The 21,930-nt window shown below is 36.1% G+C and overlaps 1 protein-coding gene across 4 annotated transcripts in view; it reads left to right on the top strand.

Moving 5' to 3' along the window:
* Positions 1–804: 804 nt before the first annotated feature.
* LOC147384735 (uncharacterized) overlaps positions 805–21,930 on the top strand; it is a 32,712-nt gene continuing 11,586 nt past the window's right edge. For 2 of the 4 annotated variants that reach the window (XM_086424853.1, XM_086424855.1), the window contains exons 1-10: positions 805–899; positions 7,977–8,441; positions 9,656–9,733; positions 14,246–14,403; positions 16,461–16,536; positions 17,431–17,498; positions 17,800–18,055; positions 21,373–21,498; positions 21,625–21,731; positions 21,818–21,871. In XM_086424853.1, coding sequence (XP_086280979.1) covers positions 8,093–8,441; positions 9,656–9,733; positions 14,246–14,403; positions 16,461–16,536; positions 17,431–17,498; positions 17,800–18,055; positions 21,373–21,498; positions 21,625–21,731; positions 21,818–21,871 — 1,272 coding nt within the window. In that variant the 5' untranslated portion in view covers positions 805–899; positions 7,977–8,092. Of the gene's footprint in view, positions 900–7,971; positions 8,442–9,655; positions 9,734–14,245; positions 14,404–16,460; positions 16,537–17,430; positions 17,499–17,799; positions 18,056–21,372; positions 21,499–21,624; positions 21,732–21,817; positions 21,872–21,930 lie in introns of all 4 variants that reach the window. The other 2 variants (XM_086424854.1, XM_086424856.1) reach the window with 2 other exon arrangements.

Consider the following 21,930-nt stretch of genomic DNA (forward strand, 5'->3'; position numbering starts at 1 on the left):
CTCAAAGCCTTTAAAGACTAAGGATATTCTGGGCATTTCTTTAAGTGTTTATTTGGATAAAATTAAATCCTTAAAAGAATGATTCATTGTGAGAGATTCATAGTGAATCCTCTTTCACCAAATAAAGAATCATATTTTATAGGATTTCGTCCTCTCCTATTTTTAACACTTTTTTAAATTCAAAAATTAGTTTTACACAATCTAATAGGATTTTGGATACCTTCTGAAATAAGAAATCCTCATAGATCGTGCCTAGTCCTTAGGGTTTTTCAAAATTCGATTTTTTAAAGTCTTTAATCAGAGGATGACAACTCTAACAAAAACACACAACACAAAAAGAAAGAAAATCATTATTTAGGTTTTACAGACAAGAGATAGTCTAAAGAACTCGAGGGTTACTAATTGAAATCTAGAGGAAATCGAAAATGAGTAGATCTTTTAACAAGGAGCAAATTCACTAAGTTCTGGAGATCATTCAACTTGGATGTTTCTTCTTCATTGTCGGATATTTCAAGAGGTAATTTTTCTTTTTACCTAAAATTAAATTGAATGATGATTAATTTTATAGGGCGATATTAAAACAATTTGAATTTATTGATGTTTCCGTTGAAATTAAATTTTCAAATCGATTTTTCCTAACATGAAAAGATGTCAATTTCAATGTTACTTCAGCATTCTCCTTCTTGTTTACATTAGAATTAGATTGGTGTGTTATAAGTGAAAGTTAACTTGTTAATAGTAGGTCTCAAAGGATTTAGATTGGTGTGTTATAAGTAAACGTTAGTGTGTAAGTAGAATCTCTCTAGTTAACTAACCATCGTATCGGCTGAAACAGAGAACGAAGACAGACCTTAAATTTGGCGTTAATGGTGAGATCTCTGTATCTTGGAGGAGATCAGGTACGCTACCCTCTCTATATCTCTCTCGATCGCACTCTGTGTTAATAGTTTTGAAGATGATGTGTTTGGAATCTGAATGTCCACATTTATGCAGAAAAACCCCTGAATTTCTATTAATTTTTCTCTATGATTTCCTATAATTATTTATTTCCTGATTGTATAAGCTGAAGGTTCTCACCAAATTTGGTCAAAATCTTAAGTTTTTACTGCAAAAAACTGTTCATTTATAATTGTTTTACAAATAAGTAACTTAGAATATTAAAAAACTGAAGAATCCTTTAATCGCTCCTTCGACCGAGGTAAGTTTCATTTATTTTGGTTCAGATTTCTGATAAAAAAAAGTAAGTTCTTGTAGGATTTGATTTGATGCAATTTTCTTTCGAATATGTTTGTAGTTCGATTGATTTGGCTTGATTTTACCTACTATCACGTAAGTTAGATCGTCAATTGGTTTTTATTTTTATTTTTTATAGTAAAGTGTTCATGTTTCCTAATAGAACAGCGAAGAATGATTAGGAGATTGATAATCTTTTTTTTCTTTGATAAATGAATTATCAGTGCCAAGTAATCACCCGTCTAAAAGAGAGTGATTTCTGGAGAAGAATGAATTATTCCTTCTATTCAGCAATTCTGGTTTCTGTTATTTGGGTATCTCCAGTCCACTCTAAGATTATTAGCTTCTATGCATAGACAACATGTCTGGACGATATCTTGATAGTCGATCATCCAATATCCCATAAGATGATGCTTCTTGACTACCACCTTCTCTTCTTGTTAATAATAAAATTTGTAGTTATCAATTTTTTTTTTTTTTTTGTTGAAAGATAGCCCCTAAGATGATCATTATGGATTACTGTGAAATGTGGGAGAAGGGTGGGGAATGTGTCAATTATCTCCTTTTTCATGGCCCTTTCGATGGAAGTTTGTGGGTTTGGCTTTTTGAGCTTTTTGGTACATGCCCAAGGTGCGAAAGAATTTGTTACAATCCTTAGGTAAAAACTTAAACTTTCCACTCTATCAACACCTAGGTATTTTTGAAGCATTGGTTTGGGTCTTAACATTTGGTATTAGAGTCAACCCACGTCCAGGGTTTGAGTCATGGGGAGGTGATTACGGAAAAAAGGGCTCTTCTATAGTATGGGACATTGAAGGGGTTTAGAAAAAAAGATAGGGTGGGGCTCCTCTATAGTGTATGGGACATGGAAGGGGTTCTGAAAAGGAGGGGGGACCGCCATAGTATGGGATATGGAAGGGTACCATAGTAGGCTATTGTAATTAGTCTGGGAATGGACGACGTCTGGTAAAAGAAAAATGGGTACCTGGTACTAGGAAAGAAAGCCAACTGGGGGGGGGGGGGGTTGCTGTAAGTGGGCAATGAAGACGTCGGCCTTGAAGCGTGGGGGTATGTTATAATCCTTAGGTTAAGACTTAAACTTTCCACTCTATCAATGCCCCTAGGTATTTTTGGAGCATTGGTTTTGGGTCTTAACAACTGGAGGATCTAAATCTTTTTAGCCCGTGGTCATGTGTTTTGCTCCATGCTTCCTTTCATGATTTGATAGGAGTTATAGAAGTAAAGAAACATTTGACTTTTTGAGAAGAACCTTTTTTTTCTTTTTCTTTTTAAATGTCGATCTTCAGTTGAAATACATGCTTTCTTCGATGGTCTTATGTAGTTAAGGAATGGAAGGTTTTTCTTTTTTTGATGACTTAGTTTTTAAATGGAGTTCATTGTTTAGGTTCCTACTTAGCTTGCATATTTACTTTGAGCATATTAGTGCTCATCTCCCTTATATATATTTTGTTTGACTCTTTTCAATACAAAACAAACCAATTATTTAATTCCTCCCCCCCCCCCCCCCCCCTCCTTCTTAATTTTCCAATGGGTTATTAACATTGATCAATGCACTAAACAAGAGTGATTAAAGAAAAGTAATGTAATGTAAGAGTAACCATTAATACTTGCAGAAAAACTAAGAGATCCCAGTTAGGGCTGGCCAATCCATACATCTACATCACATGTAGGGCTGGCTGATCCATACATCTATCCCATAACCTCATTTTTATCTCTAATTCTTGCTGCTTATTCCAAACCTTATCTTAACTCTCAACAACCATCTTAACCCATCAAGAACCCTCGAACCCCATCAAGAAACCCTTCCACTTATTCTAAACCTTTCTTCAAGCTCCATCAAATACTCTAAACCCTTTCCCATTAAGGCAATGCACTCTTTTAGAAAATTATTATTGTTGGGTTCTTTAAATGTTTACATCTTCTTACCTTAATTGAAAAATCTCATACTTACCTTTTAAAATATAGCCAATTGGATTTGTTAGAACCCTCCACAATATCAATAGTTGGGCCTAAACTGATTCTTGAAATGCTTGAAAGGACCAAGAGAATTCAAATTGGCAATTTGATTGAGACCCTAAGTTAGTTTGGAAGTTCAATCTAATTACTTATTAGATTTTCTTTAATAATATTGGATGGAATTATTATTATTATTATTTTTTATGGATTTTATTATTCTCGGTAATTGTTCTTCATATCAACATCATCATTTTAGGTTAAGTTTGCATCGTCCTACATTAGGTTTGGTATCAGAGCTTAAGTTGAGCTTAGGTTTTTATTGTCATACATTTAAAATAGGATCCTTATAAGTTATTTTGGCATTACATTAATAGATTAAGCCATTTAGGATTTTATTAGAACATGCCTACACTTGGTGGTATGAGTGACCAATATGCCATTGGATCTTGTAGCTCAAGCTCTAGCAGCCATAAATGCTAATTTGGACCACATGGAGAATAAAATTGAAAAACAAATTGCAACCAATAAGGTTTGGTTAGGAAAGGATGTTTTGACATGCCTTGAGAGCTAATATGAAGAGAGACTATTGCAAGCTAAATGCTTCAAGACCATGGAGTAATAAAACTATGAAAACTACTCCCAAACCACTTGTGAAACTCACTAGAAAGATATATTAAAGTTACCAAATCCACTAGAAAGACATGAAAAAGTTACCAAACTACTACCCCAAACATCTATACTAAGAGCATGGATTAATTGAACATAAAAATAAATCCAATTATTCATCCTAATCAGTAAAATAGACCTCATAAAGATAAAATCTAACCAATTGCCCAGTGGAAAAAGCCCATGATTCGGATATCCTCATCACAAACCATACATTTCCAGCGGATATCAATGCATAAACCCTATTGCTCTATTTTAAATAAGGTTACAACTTGGGCGGGTTGGGGGGTAAACCTAGGCTCAACCCAAGTAGCAAAACCCCCAACCTGAGCTCAACTCAGCCCGACCATCAGGCCTAAGATCCCTAATCCAAGCTCAACTTGATCTTGATCTTCTAAAATTGGGTTGAGTTCGGGTTAGCCCGAGTTAGGTAATTTTGGGTGATTTGGTTAGGTTGGGCTCATTGAATCGCCCTAAATTCATTTTGATTAACAAATAAATGTTATATTTTTAAAAAAGATATACAACATCAAAACCAAAATTACTAGTATATAAAATTGTATACAACCTTCGAATCTATCATTGAAAGATTATTTAGACAAACCATACGAGTCATAATATCAAGATGAAATAAAAAAGTTAAATAAAAAATCTATAATTAATATAAAAATATTTATATATAAGTAAATAGCATTGGGTTGAGTCGGGTTGCTCATACCCTCAACCCAAATTCGGGTTGTGATATTCTAACCTAGGCTCAACTCATCTTCTACATAAATTGGCCCAAGCTTGTCCATCAATCGGGTTGAGCCCGAGTTGAGTTCGGGCCAACCCGCCCAGGTTGCAGCCCTAATTTTAACCAAAGCAAGAAAAAAAAACCCAAACAAGCAAAACAACAGTCACTTGAAACGTTTTAACTCCAACAACCAGTTTTTTGTTCAAAATTGGAAATTAATGATAGGGAGCATAACATGAATGGTATTTGATTGGACAGGGTTTTGAATCTGATTCCATTGGTTCTATGTATCAATTAAATCTGTTTTCTTGGTTGCTCGCTCTCTCCAACACAACTCTTATAATTCTTAATTTCCATTGTTTGATATCACGAAGCACTTGCAAACATTTTCTTAAGAACCATAAATATGTTGAGTGCTAAGTAGCATAATTGGTCCGGCGCAAGGGGCGTTTGTTGCAGGGAGGCAGATCCTGGATGGGGTATTGATAGCCAATGAATGCATTGATTCGAGAAGAAAAGCCAAAATTCCAGGTTTGGTTTGCAAGGTAGATCTAGAGAAAGCCTATGATCATGTTAACTGGAACTTGGTGAAGTATTTGTTGAGGAGAATGGGTTTTGGGGAGATGTGGGTTCGATGGGTTATGAAATGTATATCCACATCTACCTTTTCGGTTCTGGTTAACGGATCACCAACGGGGTACTTCAGAAGTTCAAGGGGTCTTCGTCAAGGGGACCCGTTGTCCCCTTTTCTGTTTGTGATAGTGATGGAGGCCTTGGGTAGAATGATGTCAAAAGCGGTGATGGAAGGGGAGATGACTGGATTTTCCACTAAGACAGGGGGGCATGTCATTTCTCACCTTCAGTTTGCGGACGATACTATAATCTTTTTGGATTACTCGTCGAGACAGGTGAGCTTCTTGAGCGGACTGCTAGGGTGTTTTGAGGTGATATCGGGCATCCCGGTCAATCTGCGAAAGAGTAAATTGTTTGCAGTGGGAGAAATTGAAGGGGTGGAGGCAGCGACAGCTTTGTTGGGGGTTCAAATGGGGACACTTCCATCCACATATTTGGGGCTTCCGTTAGGAATGGGTTATTCTAGTAAGGAAATTTGGGAGCCGGTTGTTGATAGGATGAGGAAGAAATTAAGCACTTGGAAGTCTAAGCTTCTATCAAAAGGAGGGAAGATTACTCTTATTAGGAGTGTTTTGGCTAGTATCCCCATTTATACTTTCTCTCTATTTTCCTTGCCGAGGAGTGTGGAAGTTCAATTAGAGAAAATTTGCCACTGGAGCTAGAAAATACCACTGGGTGAGTTGGAGGAAGTTATGTTTGCCTAAGAGGAATGGAGGGTTGGGTTTCTGGAAGTTTGGCTCCATGAATTCGGCTTTGCTAGGGAAATGGCTTTGGAGGTTTGGTGTAGAAAGGGAGAGTCTATGGAGAAAAGTAATTGTGGATAAATATGGGGTGAATGAGAATGGGTGGGAGAGTGGTCCGGTTAAAGGGGCTCTGGGTTGCGGGGTGTGGAGAGGCATTTCCAAAAGAATGCTGATTTTTAAGAAAAGAGTGAAATGTAAAGTGGGGAGGGGGGATAAGGTAAGATTGTGGGAGGATTGGTGGTGTGGGGATGGAATCATTAAAGATCAATTTCCAGAGTTATTTGCGTTGTCGATGAAGAATAACCAGTTTATCTCCAGTTTCAAAATCATTGACAACGGGATAACTAATTGGGACTTTGGCTTTAGAAGACCGTTTAATGATTGGGAGGTGGATAGTGTAGGGAGATTAGTATCCTTGGTAGAGAACAGAAATTGGGAGTGCTTACTGGAAGATCAGAGAGTGTGGGGGGCGTCTATAGATGGCAACTTTACAGTGAAGTCTTTTTACAAGAGTATAGCGCATAGTTTTGGGATGTCTTTTCCTCACACTCTTGTCTGGAGTGGTAAGAATCCTCCGAAGATATCGACGTTTCTTTGGCTGGCGACTCTAGGGAGACTTGCAACAATGGATCAGTTAATAAAAAGAGGATTTATTGCGTCAAATCAGTGTTGTATGTGTAAGTCTCAGGCGGAAACGGTGGACCACCTTCTCATGCATTGCCGGGTGGCACATCACATTTGGTCGCATTTTTTAACTTTGTTTGGTTTAATAGGATGTCTCCCCAGATCACTTAAGTCGGTTTTGGAATCTTGGGTGACATGGGAAGGGGCTTTCTTATCCTCGAAGCGGATTCTTTGGTTTTTGGCCCCATTTGCAATTTGTTGGGGCATTTGGAAGGGGCGTAATCGATGCATTTTCGAGGGGAGAGAGGTTACTTTGGATGGTCTTATTATCTCTATTCTGGAACTCATGTTTTCTTGGAGTAAACTGTATAAGGAGTTTAAAGGGGTTTTCTTTGAAGACTTTGTGGTGAGGTGGGAGAGGGTGTGTTCTTTGTCCGGGGACTAATTGTATCTCTTTTGTTTTTTCTTTTCTTTGTTTTGGGTTGGTCTCCTCGACCCCCCTTTTTCTTGGCTTTTCTAATAAAATTATCTTTACCGATAAAAAAAATATATATTTTCCTCCACTCTCGGGTGTGTCATACCCCATTTAAGCCCTCTTATATTCATAGTCCTCCCCTTCTCCGATAGATCAATCTTTGGAGTAGTTGGTTGGTTAACATGGAATCAGATCGCTAGGTTCATATAGGTCATGGGTTCGACTCTTTCCATCCTTATGGGTGAGGGGGAGTGTTGAGTGTATATTTTCCTCCACTCTCAGGTGTGTCATACCCCATTTAAGCCCCGTGACCCTCTTATATTCATATTTCTCCCCTTCTCCAACAGATCGGTCTTTTGGAGTAGTTGGTTGGTTAACATGATATGTCACACAATGATGGGAATTTAATATTATGCCTCAGGAATAGTTGATGGAATATTTCTAATAGTGAGTTTGCCCGTACTTTTTGTAATTTGCAAACATTTACTTTTTGATCCCAGGTCTGTGGTATTACCACTCATAGACATTACCAAGTTGGCACCTTAACTTTAAAGTTAGTGGGATAGCTCAGTTTGTTTGACACATTGCAAAGCAACCTTGAGGTCGTGTGTTCAAGTCTAGCTTACCCATAAAAAAAGTTAATGACTATATATATCGTCAAACTTGAATATAATGTTTTTCGATTACGAGCATCAAATTGCAATGTTTTGAAGTTTTCATCTTAGTTGCGCATCCCTTTTGGTATGTTGCTTAAATGTATAAATATTGTGATGTCCACTGTTTAATGCCCTTAATGGATGATGAGTTGATCTCTCATGACCTGAGGTGTTATGGACCATCTTTCTTATTATCTTTCTGAAGCTAAGATATGTGTTTGATTCAAGTGCAGGAAAGACATATTGGGATGGTCTTGTGTTCCATTTGCAAACTTGGAAATTTGGAATGCTAGTTTTTCTGTGCTGGTGCATGCTTAACCCACCTGGATGAAATTTCTGCATTGAAGAAATGCCACCAAAGGTTTCTCGGGGGTTCTCTTTTTTCGGAAGTTTGGGTTCTTTTGGATTTGAGGAGAAGACGGTTGATGGATCTGCCAATAGTCTGAAAAATAAGCTCGTGCCTTCTTTGAAACTACATGCAGATAATGAAGTTTATAGGCCTGGCGATTTAGTTTGTGTGATTATAGAGGTTCATAACCCAGGTGCTGCTAATGAGACCTCTGAAACTGAGCATGGAGCTGATGATGCATGTTCACTTTTAATTGAAAGACTTACTTTTGAAATTAAAGGAATTGAGAAGTTGGACACCCAATGGTTCACCACACAAAAACCATTACCGGGATCGAAACAACGGAGAGGTATTGATTTGCACTTTCTGTTAATTTATTCAGAATTGGTATTGACTCTTATTGTTGAACTCTTTTAATTTCTTTATGTTGGTAGGATTACTTTCGGGAATGGTCAGTAGTGCTTTACCGACGTTGCTTTATGACTACAGACATTGACATATGCATCTTGTGTAAAGCTTTTCTGAAACATCAGAAGATGAAGATATGCTAGTCTGTTGTGCCTCATGAGGATACACTTTAATAACCAATGAATTGAAATTGAATTATCTAACTTTATCTGAGAATTTAGTTTTGTAGTTGTGGATAAATTTTCCATTAATTTGTTCAAGTAATTGAGCAGCAACTATTTAGTCTTGTGCATGGTCACCAAGTTGGTTTGGGAATAAGTTGGGAAGGGAAAAATGCCGAAAGAATCAGCAATTTACGAAAACTTAAAGAAAAAGAATAATATTAAAAAAATATAAAATAATTAACGGAAATGACCCCTGACCTGATTAGAACACCCCCCCCCCCCCCCCCCCCAACCTCTAAAATAAAATAAAATGAAATGACTCCTTTGAAAACATGTATATATTCTAAAATCCTCTATTCAGCACCCAAAAAAAAAAAAAATTCTCCCCCACCCCCCCCCCCCTCTCTCTCTCTCTAAGAAGAAACTGACATACGTTGATAAAGCAAAGGAGAAACCTAGTGTTGGAGTACCCTCTCTTTATGCGATCAGGTCCCTCACTCATTTTTGGTTCTCTACTTGTTCGTTGGGTTTATATAACTTCTGTGCGTCTAGGAGTTTTTTTGGGGGTTTATTTTTCCAAAGACCAGACTCATTAATATACTAACAAAATCAACTCGTTTTTGGTTTTGGGTTGTGTTAGTTCTCTACTGCTGAAGCTTTGATTTAGGTAAAAAGTTATTTTTTTCCTCCTTTGGCGATGTCTAGGGCTTTTGAAGCAGGATATAAGAAAAGGTCAAAAAAACTGTAGAGAAGGAAAAAATTATTGGGAGTGGATAAGGGAAAAAAACGAGTTGTAGAAGTTGATTCTGTGAACGGGATTTGTTAAAGAGTCAGATTTGCTATCTGGTTTTTTCCATCTATATCTAGATGTAGATGTCATGCTGTGAACCTGACATGTTAAGTGTATCCTCTGCCTAATATGCTAATTGATGCATGTAATCTATGCAAATATTCTTTATTTGTGTCATATCAGTGTCGTTGATCCGTGCAGGTGAGCAGGTTTTTCTTGACTGTTCAACACCATCCATCATTTCAAATCAGATTGTTTCATCAAGTGACACGAAAACATGTAAGAAATTCCTATCCTATTGCTATTTTGCTAAGTTGGCAAAGTCAGTGTATGCTGTACCGTATAATTGGGTCCAAAACCCATCTTCATCCTTAACCTACTACAATAAGAAAAAAAGAACTGAAATATGTGGAGTGTAAATTTAGTATCGATACCCAAGAGGATGGAAGTATCGTAAAAAATTGATGGTCTAGAAATACCTCAAAGTGATGACTTTCGTTATTTCATGTCTATTATACACAAGGATGGAGAGATTAATGATTATATTTCCCATGGAATCAAAGTTGGATGGCTAATGTAGAGGTGCACTTCTGGAGTGCTATGTGACACATGCATATCAATCAAATTAAAAGAAAAAAAGTTTATGAGACAGTAGCAAGACCAGCTAAGTTCTATGAAGCTGAATTTTGGACAATCAAGAAGCATCATTTTAAAGGATTGGGTGTGGCGGAGATGAGGATGTTGTGTTGGAAAGACTAGAAAATATAAATTTATAAATGAACACATTTGAGAAAATGTAGGAGTAGCTTCATAGGTGATAAATTAAGAGAAAGTCGACCTTGATGGTTTGGGCATATTCAACAAAGGCCGATTGTGGCCCTGATTAAAAGAAATATTCAAATTGAAGGTCCCAAGAGAGCGAGAGGAAGTCCCAAAGTTCCAACTTGTGAAGTGGAAAGGGTTTGTTCTCCAAATACCAAAGGGGGCTTGGATGTGCGAAGGCTGGGGGAAATGAACAAAGCTCTAATGGGGAAGTGTCTTTGGAGATTTGGGTTGGAATCAAATAGCTTGTGGAGGAAGGTCTGACGGCTAAGTTTGGTGAGAAAGAATTCGGTTGGGAAAGTGGTTTGAAACGAGGTTCGCATGGGTGTGGTGTGTGGAGGGGAATTTTCAAGGTTTTGTTGTTGTTCTGTCCAAAGGGTCACTTTAAGCTTGGAAGAGGGACAAGGGGCGGTTCTGGGAAGATGTTTGGTGTCGGGATAACATTCTAAAGGAGCAATTCCCTCATCTCTTTGAGTTGTCTTTGAAAAAAGGATTTCCCATCTCTAGTTTCTTGGTGATTTTGGAAGGTATGGGCCTTCAATGATTGGGAGCTGGAAGAGTTAATTTCCTCGACTAGCCTGTTGGTAGGTACCTCTCTCTCTTTATTCAAGTGATAGTTGCGTGTGAAATAGATCCAAGGATGGCCTATTCTCAGTGAAATCTTTATATAGGTCTTTGCAGAGTGAGGTTGGTGCAGACTTTCTAGCAGTAGCTATTTGGGGGCGGAAAAATTCCCTCAAAAATTTCCTTTTTCATTTGGCTGGCTTCACTTGAGAGGACACTGATGTTGGATGGTCTTATCCGTAAAGGGTTTTGTGGTCCAAAATTTTGTGGTGCATTAGAGTCGAGGAGACAATCAGTCATCTATTTCTATATTTTATGTTAGCTCAGGAGGTTTGGATGCATTTCCTAATGCTTCTTGGGATATCTTTGTGCTTTCCGAAGACAATTAAATGCCTTTTTGAATCTTGGTTAAACTTGGGTTCTTAATGTTGGTTAAGAGGTTGCTTTGGTCTTTTCTACCTTTTGCTGTGTGTTGGGGCATTTGGAAAGAGAGGAGTCATCGAGTTTTCTAAGGAGCAGAAACACTGGTGGAATATACTGTTGTTTCTGTAAAAGGTTTTTGTTTTTTTGGTGTAAATTTTTTGACAGTTCAAAGGTGTCTTCTTTGAGGACTTTATGAGGAGGGGAGTGGGAGTGGGTTTGTAGGTTGTAACGTGTGTTTGTTTGGGGGTCTTTGCTTGTGTGTCCTTGTATCTATTTTGTTGGTCATCTCAACTACATCTTAATAATTTGCATGTACTTATCAAAAAGAAAGAAAGAAAGATAGTGAAAACAATTATGATCACTTAATCACTTCCAAAAATAGAAAACTTGGCTCTGGAAAGAGTGGATTGGAGGAACACGATTCATTTAGCCAACCCCAAATCTTTAGGACAAGCTTTGTTTGTTTGTTCATTTGTTGTTGTTTCAAGTTCAATTATACGGTTCTTTGGGTAATCGCCTTTTGTTTTGTGGTTTATGTTTAAGGTGATTGGTCTTTAGCGTCAACTGGGTTAAAGTTGATTAACATTGAGTAGGTGACTCGGTGTCTGATTTGATGGCTACAGGCTTGTATTTCTTGCATTAGTTACATGGAATAATGCAATGAATGTATTCACTATAATGTTGTTTATCATTCAATCTTAAATCATGGTAAGCTCTTACTTTACTTGAGGTTTATATCATACCTTGGATTCTTTTATTCTTCTATCCATAAATGGCAGTGTCCACCAGTCCAGAGTTGACTGTATATTTTCAGATCTTTGGGCAGAGTCATTCACACTCATCTGACTTTGGTTAGTTACTCCAGTGTTGGAAAGAGCGAGTAGCCTACTGGTTTCTAACTGATGAGTTGAGGAATATCACCAGCTGGTATTTTGTTTGTCTTTCTTGTTGGTCTTGCAAATACTTATAATGGTTCTTTGATGCAGGACAATGAGGGAAGTTGTTATTATGGGGTAGGAGAATATGGTTAAGGATTGTGTCTTACACTGTAAAGGAAAGGATCAAGGGTTGAGGTCCAAGGTTTAATTGGCCATTGTGAAAGGTTTCAACAAAGGTCAATTGGGTATGTAAAACACAAAAGTTTGTAATTCCAATTAGTGGTTTAAGTTCAAATGATAAAGGAAATGGTTAAAGGTTGAGGTTTGTAGGTTAAGGATTATGTTAAGAGTTTAATACAATCAAGAATCAATTGTTTATGATTTCTTGAAAATAAAAAAAACAAAGTTTTATGGGTTGGTTTCTTGATAAATTCCTGATGGGTTCAAAACAGGAAAAAGAGAGAGAGAGAGAGAGAGAGAGAGAGAGAGAGAGAGAGAGAGAAGAAAATAAGATTAAAAGAACAAAATGATAGATTTACCTTGGAATCACCCCCCAATGATTTCCAAGGCATCACCAAGTTGAATGCACCAACATTCAATCAAGAAAACATAGAAACTTCTATAATTTTTTTAATTTCATAAAGTCTTCTTAAAAAGCATAAAGATGCGTTTAACTTAAAGATAAATTATAAAAATGCTCTACTTTTCGTAACTTAACCTCCTAAAATTTCCACCGTTATAAACTTAATAAAAATACATACTAAAGTTATCAAACTACATCTATATTGAGACCATGAGCTAATAAAACATGAAAATTAGCCCTAAAACTTAAAAATAAGTCCAAAATAAAATCCTAAAAAAACCCTAGTCTTCAAGCTATGATGTCCCCATCATTCTTTACTTGAATTATTTTTTAAATGCAATTGTTTTCAACTTGAACAAGGGGGGATATGCACCAAAATTGATGAGGATATCAAAACTTGTAGAGTAGATTTTATTTTTATTTAATTTTTTATTTTAGGGCTTTATTTTTATGTTTTTTTTTTATAGCTTATTTTCATGTTTTATTGACCCATGGTCTTAGTATAATATTTAGGGGTAGTTTGGTAACTTTAGGATGTCTTTTATTTAAGTTTATTAAAGTTAAAAATTTAGGAAAGAGAAAGTTACGAAAATTAGGTTATTTATTTGGTATTTTAGTTTTATTAGGACTCTTGGTTGATTTTCTTTATTTATAGATTGTATTAGGGTTTATTGATAGAGATGAATGGAATAAACAAAATTACAGAAGTCTCTGTTTTCTTTTGAATGTTGGTGCATTCAATGTGATTGATGTCATGAAAATCATTGGGAGTGATTACAAGGTTAATATCAATTTTTTTTCTTTTTTTAATCTTCTTCTTATTCTCTATCCTCTTCTTCAATCCATATTTTCTACATTTTTTTTGTTTATTTTTGAGAGATCAAGAAACCATCAAGCATCCTCTAATCCTTTCAAGAAGCCAACCATAAAATCTGTTTTCTTGATTTTTTTTATACGAATTCTTGATTTTTTTAGTTTCTTGAAATCTTGAAGCTTGAGTCTTGAATTCTTGATTCCTAAATTCTTGATTCTTGATTTTTGAAACCCATGTTATTTTACCCTTAATCTTTCCCCATTTCTTTAACCTATTTTCTAAATCTACCCTATATCAAATCCTTTTTTCTAAATAAAAGAAAAATCATAATTTTTCATACCCTTTTCCTATTGTTGCCCAAATCCTTACACAAATCTCTAAGCTCTTCTTCCCTCACCATCCTGCATCAGAAATTCAAACATGTGGATTAGAAACTAACATGGAGACTGGTCGTCAACTGAGAGTGTATAGGAAAAATGTGTTAATTGATTTAGTACGGTTGTATATTGTAGTTTGTATGCTTTCAACTTGAAATTCAAGACTCACTTATTGAAACTTTTTTACCATTAAGGTCGACTGTTTCTCGAGGGACTTTGAATGTATTTAGGGATGTATTAATTTTAGCTTAGGCTACTAAGTATTTATATATGTGTTAATCTGATTATATTTTGTTACCTTTGTTGTTGATAACACTTTTTCATCTGCAGATATTGTGCGAACAGAGCTGCCAAAGATTATACCACCGACTTATAGGGGTACAACCATTCGTTATCTTTACCATGTTAGATGTACATTATCTGGACGGTGGCTGGTATTGGAGAGTGGCAATTCTCATCGGGAATCCATTAATGATCTAATTCAATTGGTTGGTTTCTTTAGTTTATTTAGTAGCTTCTAAAGATTATTGTGTCATGGCCATACAGGGAATCATTCTATGTTTTGATATGTAATAAACTTATTTTATTCTATTTGTCCCCTCTTTCATCATTTATGTTTCTTTCGCTATTACCACTTCTAATTATTAATGTCCTTGGTTAACTTGATTTTGTATTTCTCATTTTCTTCTTTGTTTTTAGTATTTGAATCTATATGCAAATGGTTGTTAAGTGATATTTTTTTTCCTTTTAGTTTTTTTTTTTTAGATGATTATAAAGGACGCAAATGTTGCACAAGTTCATGACGTAGTAGAAGCGTGCGATTCGATAGGTTGTGTTCAATGGAACAGTTTAAAATCAATTTGACTCAATAGATTCAATTGATAAACAAGCTATAGCTTGAAAGAAAGTAAAGCATAAAGCTAAAAGGTAATTAAAAGAGAAAAAATAATTGAATTGATTATTGATTGATTTTCGGATTTGGAGCTCCTTATATAGATAACTTCATCATAACAACTTAGAATTCTATTAGAACTCAAATTAGACACTTCTAAACACTTCTAATTATAGTCTAAATAATAAAAACGAATTTAAGATAAATTAGAAACTAACAAGGAATTGTACTCCTAACATAATTATGAAATAGAAATCCTACTAGAAGTAGAAATAGAAATCCTAGTAAAACTCTAACTAGGGTTGTAAATGTCCTACATCTGTTCATTTCTCATCGTGTATCATTTATACATTCTGTGGAACAAATACTTCTCTAGTATAACTTTTCACATTTACGAGTTTTTCAAATTTTCTTGGTTCCAATTCCTATTGGTTTTGGTTCCATTTCTCAAATCAGTGGAACCAGAATCAAAATTGCTAAAAAAACTCTCTTTAAACGGTCCTAGTTCTTGATTTTTATCAATTTTGGTTCTCAATCGGTTCAATTTCAAGAGATTCGACTCAATTTGGTCCCAATAAATAAAAGGACCCAGAACCATCCTAACGGTTCTGGTTGACGAGGCTTCAAGTGTTGCCTGCTAGAAGAAAAAAGGACCTTATCTAATACAGAGTGCAAATCAAGTCAACCGTCAAGAGTTCCGATGGAAAATTTGTAATTATTTAGGTTTTCACTTATTTGGGTCTAGATTTATCGTTTGAGATTATTTTAGATTAGTTATTTATTTAATTTTCTATTTTAGGACTTTAATGTTATGTTTTTGAAGCTTATTTTCATGTTTTATTGGTCCATGGTTTTAGTATAATATTTAGGGACAGTTTAGAAACTTTACTTTATCTTTTATTCAAGTTTATTAGGGTTGGAAAATTAGGAGAGAAAAAGTTACGAAAATTAGATTTATTTATTTGGTATTTTAGTTTGACTAAGATTCTTGATTTATTTTCTTTATATAGATTGTATTAGATTTTTTTATATGAATTAACAATGAAGATTTGATGAATAAAGAATGAGTTTCTTTAATAGAGTGAAGTGAGTTCTTAACCATTCTTGGTGTGATTCTAAGGTTCTATCTTTCTATCATTTTCTCTTTTTTTTTTCTTCTAATATTTATTTTTCTTTTTTATTCTTTTGTTTTTCTTGATTTTCTTTTAAGTTCCTTATTCTTGATTATTGATTCTTGATTCTTGAAACCCCTTCTCTTAACCTTTAATCATTACCCTATAAACCTTAACCTTTAACCCTTTTCATGTATCCCGTCGTAATTGCGAGAAAAAATATATATTTTACTATTGGGTTTACCCTATCCTAATCTAAATTGTAAATCCAATCTGAAATCCTTAACCCAATCCCCAATCAAATTTCCTAATACCCCTTTATTTTCTTATCTTCCCTCATCTTCCTGCATCATTATCTCTCCTAGAAAAACCACTTAAATAATGCTTTTTATCTTTGTAATGTTTATATGCTAGCCTCTCTTACTAGGAGGGATAGATTTAGACTTAGTTACCTTTGGCTTATTTGCACATTTGAATTTGTAGTTCATTTAAATTTTTTCAATGCATCATTTGTAAGTCTTATTCTTGACATTCTCTGCAGGAAGCTCGTACTCCATTGCAAATATGGGTAACACAAAAAACTAGTGGCTTTCTAACTGAAGAAATTCAAAGTGATGGTGTGTTCTTTTGGATTCATTTATTTCATGCAAGAACTTTGAAATTGTGTTCTAGGAAGTGTCATATGTGTTCTAAATTGAAGTTGTGTTGAGAACAGGCTCTGGTTGGGCTATTGAAATTATTTTCGCTGAAGTCTTGACTTGAATCTGTTCAAACTTTTCGTATAATTTCATCATTTGACTTACATATAATAGGGTGGGTTCCATTGACTCAAGAAATGACACAAGATCTTGACCGTGTAAACACAAAATCCAACGGTTGAGATTTTATTTGTATCTCAACAATACATATCCCGATAATGCTCGCTTGAGGATACTTTTCAACTCTTGGATTTTGTGTTTACACAGTCAAGATCTTGTGTCATCACTTAAGTCAACGGAACCCAACCCATATATATATATATATGAGTGATTAGTTAGCAGTTAGTAATTAGTCGGTGAAGACGGGTGATGAACCCAGGTTGTGGTTTGAACTCTCACAGACTTTAACCAACTTAGCAAGCTGGCACATTCATCATTAGACATATATAACAATGAAATGGGAGCATTATTCAGCTCAATTTTAGAAGTTCAGGTATTGTACATGGTTGGGAAAATGCTTCCCTGAATGGAAGTATATTAAGCTTCATAGTGATCTGTGAATTTCCTGCCTATCTCAGTTGTGACACTTGTGTCAGTCTCTTTATGTACATTTTAATAGAAGTTGTCTCAGGCGTTCCTTTAACTTGTTTAATGAATCCAACTTCGTAAACAGTACTTCGGAGTATCATAATCTCTATGATTCACAATTCCAAATTTGGCACAAGGAAATGTTTCTTTTGTTGCCATCAACATTAAAAGGATAGCATGAGAGAAATTAAACCTTTTATTTATTTATTTTTTCCATTTTTGCAGGGATCTTGCCTGCTTCAACCATCCAAATGGATATATATTGGAAAGAGAAGGATGCAGACTCTGAGTGGGTAAGTGATTATTGTAATTATAATAAGGCCCATTTACAATGACCTCCCACTTGAATACAAAATCCTAAGTGGAGAAGTTTACATTCTTGCATTGCCAACGACCACCAATATAGGGCTTTCACTTCAATACTATCTTCTCGATCAGGATGTGTAAGCGATTATGTGTTGAACTAGGTACTTCTATTCCATGTGGTTTTGTCGGTATCACTTTAACAATCTTACACTTGATTGACCCAACAATTCTGATTTTTAATCATGGCTGTTTTATTCTTCAATTATAGTACATTTATTTTGTTATCAGGTTAGAGTCGATGAAACATCTGATGGAGTTGAGGAAGGCTATGACAGCTTTAGGGATGAGATCTCATCGGTTTCTTCTTACAATGCTACAAAGGGAAATATAGACCAATCCCTTGGACGTTCTGTATCTATGCAATCATTTGCAGCAAGGTCTTCGAATAAGGATGCCCCGTATATCCAACGAGAACGCTCCAGTTTGTCTTCTTATACAACACTTCCTCAGCTATCCGTGGCTGAGGTTTTAAATGATACTGAGGGTAAGTGAGCTACTTTTTTTTATGAATAAAATTTCATTGCTAAAAAGGGAGGTCTAGAGGACCATCCAATTACAAATCAGAGTTTACCCAACAAACCGACCACACTAGTTAATTGAAATGCTACAAACCCAGTCCCATCTACCCAAAAGGTGTTCAAAGAATTTACCCTTAAATTCGTTAAAAAATTTACACCAAAAGAAACAATATGATGATCTCTTGAAGGGATTGCTCGTGGCCTCAAAGATGGGACGATTCCTCTAATTCTAGACCCCTAACAAATAACCAAGGGTTTAAGCTCCACAAAATCCTCTTAGTAGAAAAGGTGAAGCCTACTGACAACTGACTCTCAGATACGAACTGTAGCGGCTTACGAAAATAACAAAGAATACCAAACAAGGACATGAAATATGATCAAACCTCACGCTCTGACTTGCAATGAATGAGACTATGATCAACACACTCACCATCCTCTTTACATAGAGAGCGGAAGTTTAGAGCAGTGAAACTCCTCCAAGTGATCTGATCCATCATAAGAATTTTAGCCAATATAGTTGATTATATGAAGAAAGAGATTTTTGTAGGAACCTTCAGACCACAAACTGCAGAAGGAAATGGCGATAGAGACACTTGGGCTATGAAATGATAAATGGACCTTACCGAAAACAACCAATCTTGGCTGCCATCCCACTCTTCGGTCTTTCACTTTTGAGTTAATGGACACTAAAGATATGCCACTAGTAATGGAAGAGATAGAATCAATATTTTAGTTCTTTTAAATCCAAAACCCAAGACACCTCCAAGCTCAATTTAACCATAAACCAGTTAACAGCATGCCTTTTTTGTGTGACAAAACAAGCAAACCAAGGATCTGCTCCAAAAAATCCCCTATCTATCCTGAAATGACTCTTTTGGAACGTAGGAAGGACTTTGAGCACGCCTTTCCAAATCCTGCCACCATACGAAGCAAGAGCCACCGCACTCTCCTAGCCAAACTCCTACTCACCAAACTCTGTCTCAATGACTCTACCAAAGACTATTTGATTCAAGCCAAAATCTTCACACCCACTTGCCCGATAGGGTTGTATTCATTCTACTTAGCCTCAAAAAATCAAGACCCAAAATAGCTTATCCATCTTGTTTTCACACGTCTAGGGATCGAAAAACAATGAGAGAAACTAGACATGAATTCTTGTCGGAGTGTTCTTAATAAGAATCATTTCACACCTTTAGAGAGATCTCGTTTTCCAAGAGCTCAACCTTCTATCGACTCTTTCTAAAATTGGATCCCATACGACCAAACTATTCTAAGCCGCTCCTAACGATACGAAGGTAAGATGAAGGGAAAGCGCCTACTTGACAATTAAACATCACATCTAGGCCTTCAACTTTTGGAGCATACGTGACTGCAAACACCTTGCATTTTTGGAGATTCATTGTTAACCCTGAGTCAACCTCAAAACAGTACAGGAGACCATTAAGAAACCTCAACCGCCTGACCAAGCCATCTAGGGACACAAGTGTATTGTCTACAAACTGAATATGTTACAACACCGTAATGCCTGACCCTAAGACAAAACATAAGTAGTCCCCATTAGCTACCACCTTTGTCGTCATCATCCTCCTAAGAGCTTCCGCAACGATGATGGAAAGGAATGGAGACAATGGATCCCCTTGCCTCAAACCCTAGAGCTCCTAAAGGAATTAGTCGCTACACACTTGTATAGAGAAGGATGGAGACGCTACATGCTTCATAACCCATCGAATTCATCTTTGGCTGCCAAAATCCCATGCAACTCAACAAATACCTTAAGAAATTTCAATTGACGTTGTCATATGCTTTCTCTAAATCTAGTTTACAAGTCACCCCTAGCCCCCAATCTCATTCTGGAATGTGTATCATTCGCTACAAAGATTCCATCCAAAATCTGTCTCCCGTTGATGAAAACACCTTGAGAAAGACCAATAATCCCCTAAAACACTGATTTAATCCTTGAAGTGAGCATCTTTGATATAATCTTATAGGTAGCACAAACCAAACTGATAAGCCTTAAATCAAAGATATCTTTTGCACCCAACTTTTTTGGAATCGAAACCATGAAGCAACAATTTGACCTATAATAGAGAAATTCAACATTATCGAAGTTGGAAATCAGTCATAAAGTCCTCCTTGACAATCTCCCAACTAACTTTGATGAAAGCCATAGAAAAACTGTCAAGCCTTGATGCTTTATCACTGCTCATATCTACAGTGATCTGAAAAACTTCATCTTCCTTGAATGTCCTCTCAAGCTAATTGCGTTGATCAGGGGAAATTCAATCAAGAGCAAGTTGGTCTAGAGTGGGCCGAGTTTGGTGATCCTCAAAATATAATGACTTGTAGAACTTCACTGCCCCTACCTTATGCCTTCTCCTTCTTCCACCACTCATCGTTGACCTTTAGTTGGAAATGAAATTCGCCTTGTTATGACAACTGTCCATTCAATGAAAAAGCTTTGTATTATTGTTCCCTTCCTTCAAGTACTTTACTCTGATTTCTGCCTCCAACTCACCTCTTCTATGGCCACCATTCTCTGGAATTTCGCTTTGAGATTGAACCTAGCCACTCTATCAGATGACAGAGGGCCTGATTCATCCCTTCTCTCTAGAGCCTCAATTTCATCCAACACATCCTTGCATGAAAAACTATAGAATAATTATCCATTATGGGAATAGATTTCATATACCTAGCAATCCAAATAACATAACTGACAGTCTATTTATACCATTATATGATAAATATTCCCCATTATTTTTTACTTGGTTGTGGTGGTGGCATCAGTGGTAGTTTTGGTGGCGGCAGTGGATGTGGAAGCAATGTTCATTTGGTGTTGGTAGGAACCTTGTGTGGGGGAAAGAGGTTTGAAGCAATAGGAGAGGTGGTGAAAGAGGAGTTGCAATTTTCCTTGAAAATTAAAATTCTATCTTTTACATGGTGTGTTGTTTTCCTGCTTTTGGTGTCTTGGGCTTGCGAATTCTTGCTAATATTTTTACGTAAATCGAACACAGGTTATTATGTCATGGGAAATTTTCACTGCGAAATATGGATTTTCTGAGAATAAATGGAGCCTTAGTGATGTCGAGTTCACTTTTTCTGTGTATTATGCAGTCCTGCTACAGTTATCTTACAAATTGTGTTTGGTTGTATTCCCTGTTTTTGTCACCTCTCGACATGTTATCTTTAGCATGTCAATCATAGCTATATCAATTGTGTTATGTAATTTGTTAATGAGTGCATTATGAAAGCCAACTTCTGAATAATGGACTATACTTGAAAACAGATGTACCCGAGAAGAAGTTTCCAGCTGTCCTCTCTCCTAGTCAGCAGAGGAAGCATACAAATCCCCTTTCCGCTGATGATGATATGGGAGTACCCTCCGTACCAGGAACTATTGAACCTGTAGCATGTAAATCCTCATGCTTTCTTCACCTTAAAGCATCTTTTAAATTCCTGTCTGATTTTTACAATCTCTTGCCTTGCTTTTATTATCTTAATTTTGGTAAGCTTATTTGAGACAAACCCTTTATTGCAGCAGAAAGCTTTATTAGAGGAAGATCTTACAATATCAGGTTGGATGACCAAGTTTTGCTCCGTTTCTCCCCGAAGAACTCTGACTCGACTTATTACTTCGGTGACATGGTAAATACACTATATTTTTCTTGTATGCAATTTTATTTTTTGCATCATCCAATGCCATGCCTTTTAAAAATATATATATAAAACAGATAGGTGGTACTCTCACTTTCTTTCATGAAGAAGGAGCTAGGAGATGCCTAGAGGTAATTATTTGATTGATGGGTCAAGCTTTTGCAGAAATCTGACTTTTTAAGTTCCATTG

The sequence above is a fragment of the Akebia trifoliata genome, chromosome 15 (assembly GCF_017979445.1).
Source record: "Akebia trifoliata isolate Shusen 1 chromosome 15, ASM1797944v1, whole genome shotgun sequence".
NCBI classification, from domain to species: Eukaryota; Viridiplantae; Streptophyta; class Magnoliopsida; order Ranunculales; family Lardizabalaceae; genus Akebia; species Akebia trifoliata.